This window comes from Rissa tridactyla, chromosome 1, assembly GCF_028500815.1.
Source record: "Rissa tridactyla isolate bRisTri1 chromosome 1, bRisTri1.patW.cur.20221130, whole genome shotgun sequence".
NCBI classification, from domain to species: Eukaryota; Metazoa; Chordata; class Aves; order Charadriiformes; family Laridae; genus Rissa; species Rissa tridactyla.
In genome coordinates this window covers 157,869,472-157,889,183 of record NC_071466.1, presented here as the reverse complement: position 1 = coordinate 157,889,183, position 19,712 = coordinate 157,869,472, and the positions used below count along the sequence as shown (strand labels likewise).

The following is a 19,712-nucleotide window of genomic DNA, read 5'->3' as shown; positions in this document are numbered from 1 at the left end:
ACCTACAAAACTATCGTACTTGCTAGCGGCAGTAGTAATTTCTCCCTGAACGTGGAAAACAAACCCCGATCGTGTGGTCTACTAGTGCCATCTATTGTGCACAGGGAAAAATACAGATACTAAAGGTAGAAGTTGCCTATTTTTCTCTTTAAAATGCGAGAAATACTCTTTCTGCATTACAACACCAACTAGGAAACATAGCCAAAGCTCATAAAATCACTTCTGTTTTTTATAAAATACGGCAATTGTTATCATTTATGTGTATTGCAGCAACATGCAGGACTCCAACCGCTGTCAGGCTTCCTCATGCCAATGCTGTTCTTGTACGCATGGAAGGAGCACGTGGGCGCACACACACACAAAGGCAGCAAAAGACGGACCCAGCTGTGGTAGTTTAAGTCAAAGCTATAAATTAAAACCTATTGCAAAATCCTTACGTTATGCCAAATTCCTCCCAAGTAAAGGGACATTACCTCATCTTCCAAGGAAATTAACTTTTTAAAATCCAAGCACCTTGCTGCTTTTCACCATTTCTCGGAGGAGAACAGCTCTTCCAGCAACATCTCAGGAGGAGACAATATTTGCAGCGGACACTGTAAAGCACGAGCATCAGCTCACCGACCCCAAGCACCCTGAAGTCTTCCAGCAGACCCTCCTAAACCTGAGGGCTTGGGAAAACCTGGTGTCAATACCGAGACATGTATTTACAGAGCAGTTTAAAATACCAAGCTCTCAAACGTCCTTACAGACTTCATACTGAAATGCCCAAAACGTAACTGACATATGTTACCACAATCCCTCTAGTCTGCTTGAAACTTTTGCAACCCCTGCTACTGCCAAATAATAAAGCCCTTGACATCAAGATCCTTTCGCGACTATCAAGCATGCGCTGCTGTCAGAGATAAGGCAGTTTGCCAACGGGGCAGATCAGGAATTACAATTTAGAATACCTTACGAGAAAAAACAAAGGTGCACTATATGGTCGCACTATATGGCACTTCTCACCAGCTGAGAAGAAGCGGGAGAGAAGAGCAGCGCGAGTAGCAGCGTCCTATGACAAAGTGGGTTTTAGGTATTTGGAGTCGACTGAGTTTCGTCCTTACGTGATTTGGAACTGTGATAGAGACCACAGTGGTAATATTTCATCAGTAGATCAAGCTGCACAACTTAGAAAAACGAGGCTTTGCACTTTTGGAAGGGGTAGAGAAATGATTTAGCATAATCACTAAAAATAGCTGTCATGTGATTTACTGTAGTTTATGCAAAAGAAGTTTCTCAATCACTCACGATGGGCTGACAAATAGAAAACATCATGCAAACAGAGTGAAAACATTTCTAGCATAGCTCCCAAGAAAAAATAGCTACTCTTGTTGCTAAGAAATGTGAAAATACAGAAAAAAGGGTCTGTTGCAAAGGAACAGCAGTGTACTGTGACACTATCTGTACTAACCTCCAGAGAACATTTGATTGTAAAAACGTTAAATAGCGTTATTTAACAAGAGTCATCTACCATCTAAGTGATAAATCTTGGTGGAAGAAAATATTTTTCAATTGCGTGCAACATGTCAACTCATATTTCAACTGAAAAAATAATTAGGATCTTGACTGAAAAGCTGCCTGAAGACAGAGAATAATCAAAGTGTTTTCCATAGTTGTTCAGTGCACAAACGAAAAGGTAATAGTCTATTTTCTCCATCTGCATGTAGAGGCATGTTGATGTTTTTCGCCTAACGAATTAAATAAAAAGCAAACTGTTGGTGACGCATTCTTTTGGTCAGGACCGTAACTCCTATAAAAGCATACCATGATAAAGCTCAGAAAAATAGGAAGGATTTCATTCAGTAGTTCTTCAGTACTTCAATTAACATGTTGATTTCAGCAAATAATATTATCTTGATTCAGCCACTTTGAAAAAAAAATTTGTTGGTTTTTTTTTTCCCTTTAGGATACTATAAGCACTGTAAAGGTTGTCAGGCTCTATATGATTCTTTTGAGGACAGAGTACTACTAAGAGATTATGTGAACTTGTTTCAGGAGCCTTGTATTGGGATGAAGATTTAATGTTTTCTTACTGTTCTCTCACCTTGAAATTTGTGAAATTTATTGTGGTGATTTCCTGCCTAAATCAGAGCAATACAAATAATTCTTTTCCTGTTTAAGTGTACCTGGACTCACTGTAAAGACACGCTAATATTAGTTAAGGGTGAACTTCAAGTTAACGTAATTTATTTTATCCATGTAAAGGGTTTAGTAAATTGATGAGCTGAAAGTTGACATCATTTGAAATAACAACTTACAGCTCCTTACACTTTAAGAAAGCTAGGAATAAAAAGCAATAAAAGAACAATACACAATGCATTAAGAAATATGGTCTTTTCTTAACGTGGCCTTCAAAATAACAGGATGTCACTTTTTTGTGGTTGGTATACATTTTCTTGTATTTCTGATCTTTACTTGAAGGAATGCGTGCTCCTTGCAGGATACCTAATCAGCAAGACCTAAGTCTTGCATTTAGTCAGTACAAGATTTGGTTTTTAACATGATTGTAACTATAAACCTCTGCAAGATAACCCGAATACCATGAAAAGAAAATCTGCCAGTGAAAATCATTTGTACTATTTTTATTTGGAAGAACTTATAAAGAAAACATGGACTCTTTAAGTTGCGAAACAGCTGAATTTAACAGTTTAAAATACACATTACAGGAAATATCAACTGATGACTAGTCTTTAAGACATCACTCTCCAAAACACACATTTATTTTATCTCATGGAAAATTATCAACTGAAAATCATCAATATTTGTGCATAAACTGTGATAGACTGTGGCAAATTTAATTTTCAGAGAACTTGATTGATAGCCAAGTGGTTAATGCACTAAACGGAGGTAGTGAATCAATCCACGAAAAGTCCCTTTTGCCTCCAGATACTTGTAACATCTGACCTCGCAATTAGTTCCTTTCCAAGTCTTTCACTACAGAAAAAAGTTTATAGCAGCAAATATGCCATATCTTCACTACAGAAGCTCTCCAGGATTATTTTTTTTTTCTGTTTTATTTTTATATATATATATATGTAAAACACTCATACACGTATAACTGAACACCTGAGAACTACTGGTGCCTCTTCTTGTTTTCCATTCACTCCCAATGACTTTTGGGAGGCCCTCTTCATTCCATCACTGTAGGTTAAAACACAGGCTGGAAAACTTCTGCTTTGTATTAACCAAATTGCAGTAAGATTTCTCTTTAGTAGATAGTGCATAAATGTAAATTTACTTCCTATTCCCACTTCTGTTTTAAGGTTCCTATGGCCAGCAGTGCATAAAGGGAAAAAAGGGGTAGACTTTTACAACATACATTGCAGTGATGATTAGAAAACATTTTTCAAGCAATGTAGTTTCAACTTCTCCTAGGATTTGCATTTGTATACAGTGTCCACCATCAGAAACATGGAGGATAGTTTTGTCATCTACTAACCGCAAGTTTCTCATCTTGAAGCAAAGATGCCCACTTCTGCTCACACCTTCCTCCACAGTCCTTGCAACTTAACAGAATAGGAATTCAGTCTTAGTGTTTTCCATTGTCTTTAGACTTTGCTAACCATTTGCAAAATGTACTTTCTCAAGTTTAAAACAAATGTTACTAATCAGACTCTAACAAATGAAAAAGTACGGGTATGTCCGAAAGGGAAGAGCTGAGATCAAAAGTCTTTAAATGACTTTTAAGAGCTTCTACAGATTGCTTCTATTACAGTATTTTTAATATATCAAACAGTATAAAAATTACAAAATATTGCAAAAAGGTAGCAGGAACATTGCTGTGAGTTTTTAAAATGTTATAGTGGTCACTGTTATAGATGTTGCAGAGTTAATGGCATGGGTTCTTTATACAGCTTTTTAAATCCCTGTCCCTCTGCAACATTTTCTATAAGTAAAAAGAAACCTAGAGTATTCATATATAAAAAGAGAATTTTCTCCACTATCAGGAGTCTTCATGTATTTCTGTTGATATCCTTAAAGAAACTCTCTAAAAGAAAAACAAAGCAAGATCAGCTGAAGATAAACTAATTTTACAGTTCTGCAATATAAAGTACAAGGAGACAAAACAAAAAAAATATTTAAATGAAATACATACTGCGAGAAATAGAAAAAAAGGCTTATCTTAGAGTTTGGCAGTCAGTTTTTCTGAATTAATAGTTTGGTTTTCTGTGAGCACTGGTTAGGATAAAAGGAAGATAGAATCTAAACAAATCTTAGTCATTGTCAAACACTAACATTGGATTTCACGTTATTTTATAGCCTGCAAATTAAAATGTCTGTATTTCTATTTAGTTTAATTCCATCACTTTCTCTTATTTATTATGTTCACAATATTTATACATAGTTATTCTTTCAATGTTGAACACTTTGGAATCTGTGTTCTGAAGCAGACTTATCAACTCATTTAACTTCTCTAAGGACTACAGCATTGTCTGCAAATGTGTATCTCCAAGGGAACAGTTTGACTTTTGACAAAATAGATATCATCATATATGTAGACATCAGGGGGTGATGGACTGGCAATAAATACCTCCTCCCAAAAATGGTAAATTTAATGATGCATACATTTCTGAATCGTACTTCAATATGTCAGTTTTAGAAGGCAATCATATGCCTTTAATATAATGCATTGTGAAATTTTGAACAATTACTTATTTTTTTTAAAGCATTTTATTCTGCAGAACCTAGCCTTTGGGGTTTTTTGGTTGTTGTTTGTTTGTTTGTTGTTTTGTTTTTTGTTTTTTGTTTTTTTTTTTAAATAAGGAAAAGTCCTACAGCCATGGTCTATTCAGTACTATCAGTCAAAAGTAAACGGGTGTAGAAATGTTTGCTATCGGTCAGCAAAATATATGTTAACTCTGAATTCTTAGTTAACAACTGATTTCTGTATATGCTTATGAAAGTTATATACAGATTATATGTAAGTATTAACCACTTCCATGCCGAGCAAGCATGTAAGTGAAGAAGCGAATAAATTATTTACAAAGTTTTACTTGATCTGATGTCAAACTTTGGTTTTATGCCAGAGGGCTTGGAGGGTTCTTGCTATTTTTCCTCCCTCCCCACATGCACGAATTCTGGATATGGTTTCCAGCAATTTATCACAGCACCAATTGGCTCACATATGTGTTCTCGATTATTAGTTCTACAGTTATGCAAGTGCTTGGATCTAGTTTTTGACTTTTCTGGGACTTGTATGAGGCAATGGTATATAAGAAAGACATACGTATGGGGTATGACATCTACAGTTATTACACCTGAGTTAGTTCATCTTTGTAATTATGGTATGAAGCAGCAGTTCTCAGTCTTTTCTACCTCTTTAAGCTCTCTACTTCAGTCCTGCAAAGATACAACTACTTTATGTGTAAAACAAATGTCCAGAAGTCTGAGAAGGATAAGGAGGCCATGATCCTCCTAACACCTACAGTAATATCCAGGAGGTTTTGTCCTCAAATCTCCACCAGGCGCTTGCCATGAGCAATGGGTTTTTTTACGTTTTTTTTACAAGTTCTTTTGCCAAAGTTAAACCTCGCACATTGGTATTTTTGGCATTTTGTATCCCTGTACCAAACAAAAACACTATGAAACACTGCAGCTAGAACATGTTGTGTAAACAACAAGAATTGGCAAGGCAAAGCTTGGGAAAGTAAGTTCAAGGCATTCTTTTCATAAATCACATGAAAGTGTTTTCTTTCTAATTAATCTAATATTCTCTCTTCCTTAGAGTCAGGCTTGATGCATCACCAGATCCAGCTACCCAAACCAGAAGGTTTTCACGTCAATACTCTTCAGAAAGTATTTGATATTCTTTGCATTGTGAGGGAACACATCAAAATGTGTAATTTTTTTTTTAAAAAAGGAAACATCTACGGTTGAAATGCATTGGATTACTATATAAAATCCCTCGAGTAGAAAGAAATGCAGTATTAGTTGCATCATTTATTTTGGTATTATATCACCCTTAAGAGGGCCTCTTTCTACAAAAAGTTTGGTAAATAAGTAAAAGATATGTACTGAATAATTTTCAAGGCCAGACACCTATTAAACTGATTTATTAAACTGATTTATTAAACTGACTTTTATGTTTGCTTTAAAAAAAACAAGGGGGAAAATATTCATTAGGTAGACAGAAATCAATTCTGTGACTGATAAAATTTGTTTCTGTATAGTTTTGGTATATCTAGCTGAGATAAACAATTGTAATTTTCTATTGCATTTGCTGTTATACAATTCATAGCACTTCTGAGTCCCTGATAAAATATGTAGATACCAACCTGAAAATCTCTAATGAACGTTAAAAAGAAGAAGATAAAACCAAAGGCCACTGTCCATTCACAGATCGCACTCAAAAAATGGTAAGTATAATCCTGATGGAATGAGACATAAAATAAATTTTCAGTTAAAACAGCTAAAAAAAATAACTGTGGAATGCTATAAAAACAGACGCTTCCTTCTGTAAATTCAACAAATACTTTAAGATTTACGACTCATCATCCCAATACCCTGTTGTCTAAGAGTCAATTCTGATTTAGTGTTTACAGAATGGTAGGTATATTTATCAAGGCTGCATATGTTCCATTAAGCTACATGTCTTGTCCACTAACATAAAAAAACATGGCTTGAATATAATTTGCACCTGAAAAATTTAGTTCTTATGTGAAGGATACCAAAGTGCACATATTCAAAACTTTTACTCAGAGCCACTGAGTTCAGTAGTACTACCCCTTACAGTAAATTCTGACAATGTTTTAAAATGTCATACCCTTGGATGACAGTTCCTGACAAGACCTTTGTTTTTAAGTAAAGTAGACCATCACAGAAAACCTATGTAATATGACACAAACAGAACGTGAAGAGTTTCTTAACATGCCATCAACAAATACACCATCTCTTTCAGTAAAAGCATTTTCTCGTCCTTGCATCTCAAGTAAAAACAAAAACCTCAAGAGGCAGATATTATCAAGATTATCTAACTTGTGAAGGGTTATCTCACAGCAGCCTTGCCACTGTTTGGTTGAGGTACATTTGCCAAGTTTGCTTTTATTAAGCTCTTCAAGCTGGATATGCTCTGCATTATTTAACCTGTTTTTTGAATGTGGCATGTGGCAAAAGTTTGTCCAAAAAGAAAACTTACCTGATGTTGACTTGAGTATGCTTGGGTTGGACCTCCAATGTTTATCACAATAGTAAAGATTATTTAATAAAGAATGGTGAAAAAGCTGAGAAAACCAATGTTGTAAAAAACCTCAAAAATGTCAGAATCAAATTGGTCTTTCATGTGTAAAGTTAATTTTCAAGAAATATAGCTATAAAAGGAAGCAGAACAACTCACTTCCAGAATATTTTTTTTTAAATAACTTCTTCTACGAGTAAGTTTCAAATGCTTGGTTAAAATGAAAGTCTAACTCTCAGAAGATTTACCCATCTGTGACAAGTTTTCTTACCCAAGCCACAGACAATTTTCTAATGAAGAACTAACTGGAAACCAGTGTTGCATAAATCGGTGAGATTTCACTTATCTGTTCATGATAATGTACTGTTTAAAGTCTCTGAAGTGTTTGTAATGCTGTACACTTTTAGATAAATAGATAAACATAACAGTGTACATCAAACAAAATGTTACAGGGTAAGTTGGCTACCTAATGAGATTTTACCTTTTCATCTGGAGTCCAATCAATTTTCGTCATGGAAATCTGTGAAGCAAATACAATCACTGGGAAAAAGTGTAAAGGAAACTATAAAAGTTTAGTGAGTAATAGTGAAAACACCTGCTTATAAAAAAAGACCCCAGCTTCCCCTTCTGTAACACAGGAGATCCTGAATAATCAGAATAACAAATCAAAGTTTTAAGAAGGCAAGTAAATGAAACACATTATTGAAGGATAACTGACAGCAGCAATCCAAATAAATTGCTGCACAAATAAATGTTTCTGCAAGTTCTTCCAAAGTACAGAGGGTAAGGGGAGACACTCCAAAACTTAGATCACATTCATGATTGAGAACTGTGGGAGCAGAGTCTTGCATTGTTGGAAAGGGAACCATGTTGGTTTCCATTGGTTCACAACAGGTGCCTTGATATATTTGTACAACTTTCTCTCAGGACTGGGGCCCTCTTTAAAAGCCCTTACACAGCTGCTGAAATCAAAAGCAGGCTGTAACTGTCTGGCTGATGTGATGATCTGCTGCGACCACTTTTCAACACTGGCAGATCACCTAAAGACCAGTAAAATCAATGGGATGACTCTGATTTCAGCAGGCTGTGGGAAAAGCCGGGAAGTGTCTTGACTGTGTCTCTAGACGAAGCATCTAGTGAAGACAGGCATTGATAAACAGGATCGAAAGCATCTGCTTAGGCTTGCAGGAAATCTTGTATATGCCAACTGTATTTTATATGTCTGTCTCTCCCCATACCCTCCTTCAAATGAAGGAGGCTGGAAAGTTGGTCTAGTTGACTTGCTGAGGTCCCTTCCTATCTGAATTATCATATGATCTTATGAAGAAAAATGGGGCATTAGTTTTAAATATACTACTGAAAGAAGAGATACAGCTTTTTAGAAGGACTCATCTTTCTGCTATTAATGGTGTCTCGATGGTGCCATTCATGGTGCTATTAATGCTATATGCGTTATTATAGCAGAAATATTAGAAAGCCCTAAGCAAAAATTGTAATCTCATTTTCATCCTTTATCAGCAGTGGTTTAACTTAAAATGAAAATCACGAATGCATAAAGGGAAAACAGTGGGATACACCAAAAAGGATACTGGGAATGAAAGCAATGCATGATATTACAGATATGGCCATCCTTATGTGACACACAAAGTAAGTGTTCCATTGTGGACAGGACTTGTAAGAGATTATAGACTGAAGTGTAATGTATACAACACCCGAGCCAAATGCCACCAAAGCTCCTATGTCATGGACACTGGGAACAGCCAGCTCCTGGAAAGAGAATCAGCACAATGGTTAGTTGCTACTATTTGTACAGTGGTAGGAATCAAAGAGCCCTTGGCAGACACTAGACACGTTATGTTGGGCATGTGCAAGCAATGGGAAACAGTCCCTTCTCCCAACAGTCTACACTGGGAAGATGAAAAGAAAAAGAGCAGCTCAGAGGTAAACTAACCATGTCCAAAGCCACCAGGTCAAAGTGCTTTCCTGTGTTTACATAAAAGCGTAGATCAATTTTAGTGCTGTTCAACAGTTGGTCTATTACCAATTAATGTTTCAACAAACAGGAACTGGCCTGTGCTTTTCTTAAGAAGTTCCTATACATCCTTTTTTCCTTTACTCTGCCAAAGATTTTCATCCTTTTGCATTGAAAGTCTAATCTGCATTTGTGTGGCCATACTGTAACTAATAGTAAAGTTTCATGGGAGCTCTTCTAAATAGTCACTGCTATAACTTTGTTGCCTGCCCTCCAGTGGCCAGCCACAAGGCTCCAGGAAATAAGTCAGCAGAAAATTATTTATCTATTTAAAAAAAAAAAAAGTGTTACCTAAAATAAGGTCTTCATATGAAGGTCTTACTCTGTCAGTCTTTTGAATTATTCAGCCCTCACCCTTCCCCACATCATCAGCCACTTTTATTCAAGTTCCACAACAGGTATAAAGTGTGTATAAAATTCCAGTAACAGTATATGTGGCCTATATTTTTGTAATACCCTACCTATGGAAGATTCTGTCCTTTAAAACACAAACAAGCAGAATATCCAGTAATAAAACAGCTGAAGATTCCAGAGAAATTATTGTATTCTAAATGTTTCGAAAACCTACAAATACAAAGTTATGCTACCTTGGAATCCAATATCAGACAGACAAGTTAGCTTTAAAGCTCCTTTCTGTCACCAGAGCATAGCAGAACATGTGCTATGATTGACCTACTACAGTTCTATCTTAGTGATTCATGAAAACACATCTACATCTTTTCATTACATATTTTAACACCTTTCCTGCCTGGAGAGCACTGTTTTCTTTGTCTTGTAATAGTGATTATGTTCACATGCTCTTTTTATTTTTTTTCCCCTGTGCTTTTCTTTCCACTCATTCCCTTCTACCTGTCTGTGATGTATTAAGGAAGAAATTCTTTACTGTGCGGGTGGTGAGGCAGTAAAACAGGTTGCCCAGGGAAGTTGTCAATGCCCCATGCCTCGAAGTTTTCAAGGCCAGGCTGGATGAGGCTTTGAGCAACCTGGTCTAGTGGGAGGTGTCCCTGCCCATGGCAGAGGGGTTGGAACTAGATGATCTTTAAGGTCCCTTCCAACCCGAACCATTCTGTGATTGTGTGTGTGATTAAATTGTGTCAGATTTTAAGGCATGTTCCTCACACAGGTATTTAAGTGGTATCTCATCTATACTTGCATTTTCTTCACCTCTGTCCCACTTTTTGCCTTCCATATAGGAATGACAGGATTTGGTATGGAAAGCATTAAGCAAGTGTAACTGGTTTTTTTTGCATTTAGCCCCATACACAATATATAGAACTCTTCTAACATGGCTCTCATGATTGCTCCTGTCAAACTGCCACAGCTTCCCTAAAAAGCCCATCACACTGAACCCTTACAGAACTTGGGAAATGTTGCTACATCTGAAGCAGTAAGCCCCCTATGCTTTCTAGTCAAAGACAGGAAGATCTCTCTTTAGTCATCTCTCTTTAACACATAACAGGCAAAACCAGACCTGTTAAGACCTGGGGTTTTGCTTTGCCTTATTGTTTAAGTGGTACAAATCTCCAGCAAATCTCATAGCCTCTTCATGTCTTAGTTATTCTACTGGTAAAATGGGTATAAAAGTGTACTGTTCACTAGTTGTACATTATACAGTTAAAAGACCGAAGACTTGCACGCCACCATTTCCATCTTCCTGGGCAATTAAGCACGCTCAGAAATCTTCCAGATCAGATCCTTAGCTAGATTAGATCCTTACTGTGGTCTGAACCCTTTCTACAAACTGCACCTAACATGCAAAGTAAGGTCAAAGCAGAGGAAAGAGAAATTAGGAACTGGCAATGTGAGACAATATAGATTAGATAAGAACCAATGTTATAACTGTCAAGGTGGCCCTTTGGAAACTTTATGTTTGAAATTTCTGCTTTCCTGACTCTCCCAAATTATTTTGCATTCCTGTTTTGTCTTTTCCTTATTGAAGCTGAGTTTGTTCTCTATTTCAGTCAAGCAACACTATTCCACATCAACTAACTTTTTTATGCCACATATAAATCTAATCAAGAAGAGCACAGGTATTTAAAATTAGAATAGCATGCTCAGAATAGACTGCAGTTCCTGTAGTGTTTCCAATCCACACACGCTACCTGGAGGAAAAACTAAAAAAAAGATATTGGCATAAGGCAGAGTTTTCTGTCTGAAAACACCACATGCAAAATTGTATTGGCTGATGAAGGTCTGACAATCTTTATTTTCAATTTCTCTATATCTTGTCAGGTCACTATATGAGCACAACATTATTTTAAAAAGTGTTCCTCAAGGTACACCATCCTTTAAAAGAAATAATTCATCTGTTTCCACTGATTTAAAGGCAATATATCAAACTAACTGCCAATTAAACTTGACTTGATTCTTAGCTGAAGTTTTCAGTGCAGTTGTCCTAATACATTCTTGTGCCATAATCTACTCTGTTACATGCTTCCTCACAAGAAAATGTGAAAAGAATAATCTGTTTCAATATTTTTCCTCTCTATTGAATTTTCTTTCAGACACCGAGGGCTGAAAGTCTTCTTCAATTTACAATCAGATGTCTTATCCTTTCTGGCAAAGTAAGCGGTAATTCTACATGTCTCTACTAAAAGACTTAACATGCTGTTATGCCATCTCCTACAGACTCCAAACAATGGGCTAATATTGTGCTCAATGTTCTAACCTGCCAGATAAATCTAGTTTATTCTGTAGAAAATGCCGCTCGTGTGTGTGCCGTCATTCAGGTAACAATACAGATGCTTTTGCTAGTCTGACTTATTCTTCCCTACCTGACTGTAAACAAATCAAACTGCGAATAGCAAAGCCTTTTTACAGCAAAATTTTCATAGTAAAAATTTTACAGCAAAAGCATCTATATTGAGTTGTTTTCTAGTACAGACATCACAAGACAAGTACACACAAACCCCCTCACTGACATAACTGTATAAGCAAAAAATCTAGTTTATAGGAAGAAAGCAAATCTGTCTTTTTAAAGATAGTGAAAAAAGACAGGAGCAAGAAACACAATCTTACTCCATTTGCCAAGGATCCACACTGGGATAATGTTAACCACTCTGATCTATTTGATTTTTTAACTGCTAAAACAACTTTAGTCTAATTTATGATATGAATTTTAGGGTCATACCTGAAAAGTTGCAACTATGCCCATTCCAATACAGCCCATGAATCCAATACATAATGAAAACACGTTGCACGAAGACCTAACAAAGTGCGATGACTCATTTTGCTTCTCTATTAATAAATATCTGATGTACATTGTAATTACCGCTGAAAAACAAAAAATACATATTTTGTTCAATTATCATGTATCGCTTACATTTTAAGACCTTGCCCTGCAACACATTTGCATACAGAATAAAATTATAAGCATAATACAGTAAATAATACTGCCTTTAACTCTGCTGGGATGAAGAACAAAGGTCGTGAATTTCTGATGTATTACTTTCAGATAGAACTATCTTTATTTTAGTCTTAACATCACACATCAATGCTATCTAGAAAGAACTGCACATCACTTCAAGAAAAACACTCATTTAAATCACATTCTCCTGTGTGTTTTAGGCACAGAGGCATTGGCATTCCACGTTAGGAACAGCTGTTACAGGGAGATGAACCATAAGATAGAACTAGGAGAATTTATTCGGCTCTGATATGCAGTCTTGTACCAGAACTACATCTCCTTATTAATGGATGCCCTGAAGAATTAATACATTTTTGCAGAGTGTAAGCAGAAAAAAATATAACTAGCTGTGTATCCAGAAAATATTTTCAAAGCTTTTGGGCCAATTCTAGCTGCTCTTTAGCACAAGAGAGTCCCCAAAACCACTACACATGGATTTTACTGCAGCCTACGTGACCCTAACATGCAGTTCACTCCTGACAAAGACCCCTACTGAATTAGAAGGTTGTGGTTCATGAGGATATAATAAGCTGTAGACTGGATTCCACAGTTCAATAACACAGAACATAGTTTCAGTCTATCTACAGTTGGAAAAATAAATCAGGTAACTTCATCCAGGCACTGTGAGGTTACATTAAACACACCAAGATAGTGTGACTGAATGAGGCTCTTAGAAAAGGTAAAATATGTGATTTTTACTTTGCATGAAGGCCAACATGGACTACATGTACACAGAAGTACAGAGTTCTTGATCCCCTAGAAGTGAATAGAAAATGCCAAACTTCCTGATTCAAGTCCAGTAGACCTTTAGTGGAGTAAGCATCTTGCAGAGAAAACCAAGCGTTGCTTCAACACTGTTCTTCCCTTTGCTGCAGCATCCTAGAACATAATGCCTTCCTACATTGAAGATACGGTTTTTGCAAAGTAATTATGCCATCCTTCTTCCACTTTTTATTTCCAGCTGCATTGACTACTTTGCACTGATGAGGTGCTCTTAAGAGACAGAAGTGCCTCTAAGCACTGGGCACAAGCTAGAACATAGGAAGTTCCGTTCAAATACACGGAAAAACTTCTTTACGGTGAGGGTGACAGAGCACTGGAACAGGCTGCCCAGGGAGGTGGTGGAGTCCCCTTCTCTGGAGATTTTCAAGACCCGCCTGGATGCAGCCCTGAGGGATGTGCTTTAGGCAATCCTGCTCTAGCAGGGGAGTTGGACTAGATGATCTCTAGAGGTCCCTTCCAACTCTGAAGATTCCGTGATTCCGTAAGCCTGCATTTACTGACCCTAAGGAGCTGGCCCTCTAGACACTAATTCCATTTATCTGATACTACATTTTGACTGTGGAATAATTTTTCTGCAGAATATTGTATTTCTATGGACTTCAACATAGCTTTTTCTAGTTTTCATTTTTTTGCTGTGTTCAAACCAAGTACCTCATACATACCTAAAAGTGCTGAAATATTAATCATAAAACCAAAGATACCACTCTCTGGGGGTTTAGTTCCAGTGTCACTAGAGTAGAAAGAGAGAGAAAATAAAAGTTAATTGAGATCCATGAAACATAAATGAGACGTACACATGAAACCCCAAGAGAAACGTAACTCGCGTGAACTGCTGCTACGTGCATAAGACGTTTAAATGTATAAATTGGAATGTCACCTGCTGCATGCTTAAGCTCCATTTGTAGCACTGAACTTTTCTTTTTAGAAAGAAATTGTATTTTTATAGTATACTATTTGAACTGTATTTCTTCCTTTTCCATATGCAATATGCAGAGATGTGACATAGCAATACTTTGCTCATGAATGACAAAAATGATTACATAAATGACATTTTAGAAATGACATTTCTTTTATCTGCTAAACTAACACTGTGATAGAGTAAAACATATCTAATGGCATTCAGTATCGTATGATGTGAGAGAATTTGGCTTTATTTCCTGATTTATTTGAAAGGACTTTACCGCAGCAGAGCAATTGCGTTCCAATGCCTGGGAGCGTTCCTAGGCAATGTTTAATCTACTAATATAGATACAGCTTAAGAGTACTCTAGGCCCAAGGTGGTGTAAGTCTTCTGCTGAAGCAATTCACCCTCATAGGGGATAATTAGAAGTTCACTGGGACAGACAGAGCATGAGTGTGAGAATATCCACAGAATTTCTACACATACATACATGCATACATATACATGAAAAACATATAAATACAAAAAATATGTTACGTAGAAAATGGAATACCTTCATCATAGAATCCTTTTCCCTCTTTTCCTTACATATGTGCAAACAGCCAGAAAATAACCACACCCGAGAATGCCCTTTCCTTGCAGGAAGGACATACTCCTGGGAGCATGTGGGTTCAAGTCCCCTCAAGCAGGACTCTTTTATACAAGGTGAGTGCTCTGTTGAAATAAGAATATTGTGATGTCATCACCTCTTGACACTATTTTTTCTTGTCTAATGTACAACCAGTTGAGGATATCTATTTGATCAGGCTCTGTTGGTCAAGCCAATGGAAAACACGTAGCTCATAAATATTTACACAATTTGGGTATTATTATCACCAGTACCAAGAGGCATGATTGTGTATGTAAACAGAGGTACCCAAGGAACTCAACTGTCAGAAACGTAAACACGTAAGGGTCTTGGCTTATGCCAAAGTTTAGTGGAAACTGAGCTAAGATTCTGAGAATGAAACTTTCTCCTAGGTGAATGATGGGACAAGTAGGTACTAGCTAGAGATTCTTCTTGTGTGATTCAAGGTGAATAGTCTTCATTCCAATGGTGAGGCTGGATTAGTTTCCAGTGCTAAACTTCCAAACCCACCACCTAGAGCAGCCAAAATGACAGGTGCGCAGCATGAATACCTGTGCTCTTAACACCCAAAAGAGAAAGCACTCTGTACGAAAGCCATCATTCTTAAAGAAATATTTTGATAATTTTGTTAACTTCAAGCTAGAAGAGTATGACCACATCAAAAGATTTAATTTTTTAGAAATTATATTCTCTCACAATCCTCTTCTATGTTATAGAAGCATTTGTGTAATCAGTTGCTAAGATGATATATCAAGAACAGGAGGAAAGGAGAATCCTTTTCTGTGGAAAAACTGATGCAAAAATTAGAGAAAAATCTTGTATTTCTTCTGACTAGATTGGTTCCAAATTCTCAGACAGCAAAAGCTTGGACCAGGCTTTTAGACAAGTTTTTACAACTTCTCAGGCATTAAGAATCCCTATTCATCTGTATTTTCTTGTTGTAATGCTTTCTGAAGACTTGCTCCAGCTTGTACTCTGTATTAGTCTTGTTTCTCTTTGATAGTGGAATTGATGAAAACTGTACAATAACTCTCACTTTTTTGTTTGACACTTCTGAAAATCATCTCAATCCATGCTTCATTTAGCCCATTTTTTAACCTTGAACCTCACATCTTTTCCTCATGTTTCTGGAGTGTTTTCATAAATATGACAAAGTACTCCATTTAAAAAGTGGGCCACTTGTGACAAACCAGAAACTGCTCTATGCTAAGTACAGGACTGTGATCACTTCAAAGCTTTTGAAGGACTTCAGGTGAAAAGAGAGTGGAATCGGCACATGCAAAGAAAGGCATCTGAAGTTTTTGGAACACTTCACATCATGAGAGCAATGCAAATAACCTGAAATTGGACTGAACTCCATTCATTTTTTAATTAAAGCTTTTCTCAAGCTAAAGCTTTATAGGTGAATTTTGCTATTGTTGATTTTTAAACTCAATATCTTAAATGTACAAACTTTCAAGAAAGTTTGTACCAAGAATACTATACCATATCTAAAATGTATTTACAAAGTACTGCACTGCACTTTTAAGGACACAATCTTTTTAATCCCATATTTCCCACTAAAAAATCCCTGAAGCTAAATGAAGACGTAGGTACATTTTTGTTTTACTTCTGGTCTGCTGCTTTGAAAAAAGTAACAAAAAAAAAAAAGTATTCTGCAACAGTTACTTTCTGCTCCTGAAAAAGAAAAAAGAAAATGGCACTGGCACATATGAAACAAAAAAATGTGCTCACTTCTTTGCAATAGTGGATAGGTAAGCACAAGCACCATGGAAAAGATGAGGAACCCGCTATGAAAATGACAGCATTTGTGTCACTGTCTCCCGTAGTAGAATTCTACAAACAGTCTAACAGTCTTCTGAAGTGTGGAAAGACAAAAAGGTAGAGAAGACAGGGAATAAATATTTTAGGGCCACAAGACTAAGACTCATAATCATCAAATTTTCTTCACGGCCATCATAAACTACTTGTGTCCAAACTGAAGTCCCAGATTTTTAAAGTAGGAAGACTATATTCTGCCTAAAGGGATTCTGATTGATCCAGAGGTACTAAATGACAGCAAATACCTTAAGAAAAATGCCCTTTACTCTTTCACTGAGAATTCAAACCACCAAACAGCCACCCCAGCACATCCCAATTAGCTTGGATTTTGAGTAGTATGAGCAAAAGCATTAATTTGGGCACAACCTAATCATCTTTTAGGGTTCAGCTGCTAGAAAAAAATAAAATCAGATTCAATTTTATCCACCCAGTAATGTATTTATATGGTTTACTTGATGAGACATCAGCACAGGTTCAATGACAAATTTATATATGGCCTTTCTCTTGCTGTGACAGCTGTTACATGGTAAACAAAATTAACAAGTTACCTCAAAGGCATACACAGAGTACCTGAGGAATGTAAATAAGAATTACAGAAATGCTGACCTAAAATTTGTCTGTATTCTTCTCCTTTGTGTAACTGGAATTTCCCCAGACAAGCTCTATTTAATTTTTATAGTTCATTTTAAGATATTGCACAACTGAAATGTTGCAACATTCTTCCTCTTTCTTTTTTATCACTCTCAGTTTTACTAAATCATGTTCTTAATCCCATGATTCAGCTTCTTAGGCTAAAGCAATGACCTACAAAATAAGAATATGAACTATGGTATGACTATTGGCCCGAGTACTTAGAAGGAATATTACTCCCAAGTGCACCTTCTACAAAGATCATATGCTTAGACCATACACCTTTAGAATTATTACAGATTGTTCACCAACAGCCGATGTATATCCTTAGTCCAAATGTTGTGTTAAGAATTTAAAATAAATAAGTCTTTTAAAAAACTTTACTAGCAAATGCTGAGGGCCTGAAATGTGAGTGGGTTTGGGTTTTCTGAAATCACTGACACAGCCCCATATGTCTTTAGTTTTTTTAGGACATGTGGACATCTATTGTGATTCCTTAGTTAAAGGATAAGAATGATTTTTTCAGCGAGATGTTCAGTCAGTTTGATACAACTATGGCAGCTGTGATACATACATCAGAATTACATAGCTGTTACTTGTAGGTTTGGTCTACCTCTTTAAAAAGAATGACACACAATTGAGATATCTGGGCTGTCAAAAACTTGACAGCAAACAGAATTACACAGAAAAAAATCATCCTGTTCTCATGTATTTTATTCAAGGACATGGCTTCAACATAAGAAACATCATTTGTCAAATTTTTTACTACAGGACGTCAGAATCCATCGGAGCACAAACCATGTACTGAGTGTGGATATGGTTATATTAAATGGTTTATTTTTTTTTCTTAATAATGGATAAATTGCACTGGTTACAAGCATTTCTGTGTCAGTAAAACTGTGTATGTAATCAAGGAAGAGCATGAGTATAACCACAACTGTTAATAAGGCAGTAGGGTATTTGTGCATGTACAAGACCAAGGCTTTCCAAGAGCTGAGTGCAGATTTGGGCAGATAAACTTAGAAGTTTGGCTAAGATAAGCATGAAGCCCAACTTTCTTAGGCTCGATTTGAATGAAGCTCAACTTTCTTGTGGGTTGTGGTGTCATTTGCACCACCTCGCTTATGATGACAGACCCTAATTTTCAATCAAATTTATGTGTATGTACAAATCAACTTAGCAGTCTTCTGAAATTATGCATGTCCATAAAGTCCTTCAAGGAATTAGGTCTTGATGTATCTTTAAACACATATTTGAAAATTTATTTTAGATCCTCTATATATCAGAGACCACCCCTGGATTTCTGGCTTACCTTTAATCTACTAAGAGCTAAATAGTAGTAATTTCACAGTTCAGGTTTAAATATTAACATAATACATAAACAATGATTTATACAGAACTATGCTTAAATGACTGAGGTTATAGAAGAGAGATGCCACTCATCTCTCGGGGAGTCTTTCACACCCATTGCTTCTATGATGAAATCTTAAAAAAGCATGTTTGTGGGTGTGCGTGTCCTACAAAACCTATTGCAGGGCTTCGAGTCCTGTCACCACCTGGTGCACTTTGGCCCAGTTATGGAATTATAGAATCAAAACTGCATTTCCACCACTTAATCCTTAACTTTTGCTAGGATCGCGCCTGCGGCACACCTTGGCTCCAGCCAACAACTCTTTCAGGTCCTTTCTACCATATCCATCAGCGCTGGGGTCCCACGGCTCTCAGCGAGGCCGGGGTGCCAGAGGCGTGATGGGTGACAGGAGGGCACAGCGTGTCCCTGCTCTGCCTGAGGGATACGAGGGATCATGGGGAGGCCCTGCCACCACTGCCTCCCCCCCCCCCCCCCGCGGGGGCACCCCACATCCACACCGTGGGGCAGAAGAAGACGGGGAGCAGGCGGTGAGGGAGTCCCTCAGCACCTCCTGGCTAAAGCCACCGCCTCACACAGCCCGGGCGTCACCCCCCGCGCCCCGCCGGCACCTCAGCCGACCCCCCCTGCCCCCAGCCCTCCCCGCCTCACCTGATGTAGGGGACGAGGGGCTCGACGTGGCCCGCCAGCACGGCGATCACATAGGAGATGATGAAGGCGGCCGAGGACCAGCTGACCAGCAAAGCGGGGACGAAAGCCACGCCGGGCATGCAGCACAGCATCGCCGGCGGCTGCCTTACCCCGGCCATCAGTGGCTGGGGCGGCAGCGCCCGGCCGGGCTCCGTGGCGGTGCCCTGAAGTCACGGACTGTGACCCGAGGGCTTGCGGGACGCACCCCCACACCCCGGACGGTTCCCGCCCACCCTCCC

General features: G+C 37.6%; 1 protein-coding gene across 1 annotated transcript; it reads right to left on the bottom strand.

The window, feature by feature from the left end:
• Positions 1–285: 285 nt before the first annotated feature.
• On the bottom strand, positions 286–19,695 carry DRAM1 (DNA damage regulated autophagy modulator 1). The gene is made up of 7 exons (XM_054187421.1): positions 19,435–19,695; positions 14,097–14,164; positions 12,376–12,518; positions 8,803–8,980; positions 7,695–7,753; positions 6,315–6,407; positions 286–4,027 (listed from the first exon to the last, which is right to left on the bottom strand). Exons 1-7 carry the CDS (start codon positions 19,590–19,592, stop codon positions 3,983–3,985), a joined length of 744 nt encoding a protein of 247 aa, XP_054043396.1. The 5' UTR covers positions 19,593–19,695; the 3' UTR covers positions 286–3,982.
• Between the last annotated feature and the right edge of the window lie 17 nt (positions 19,696–19,712).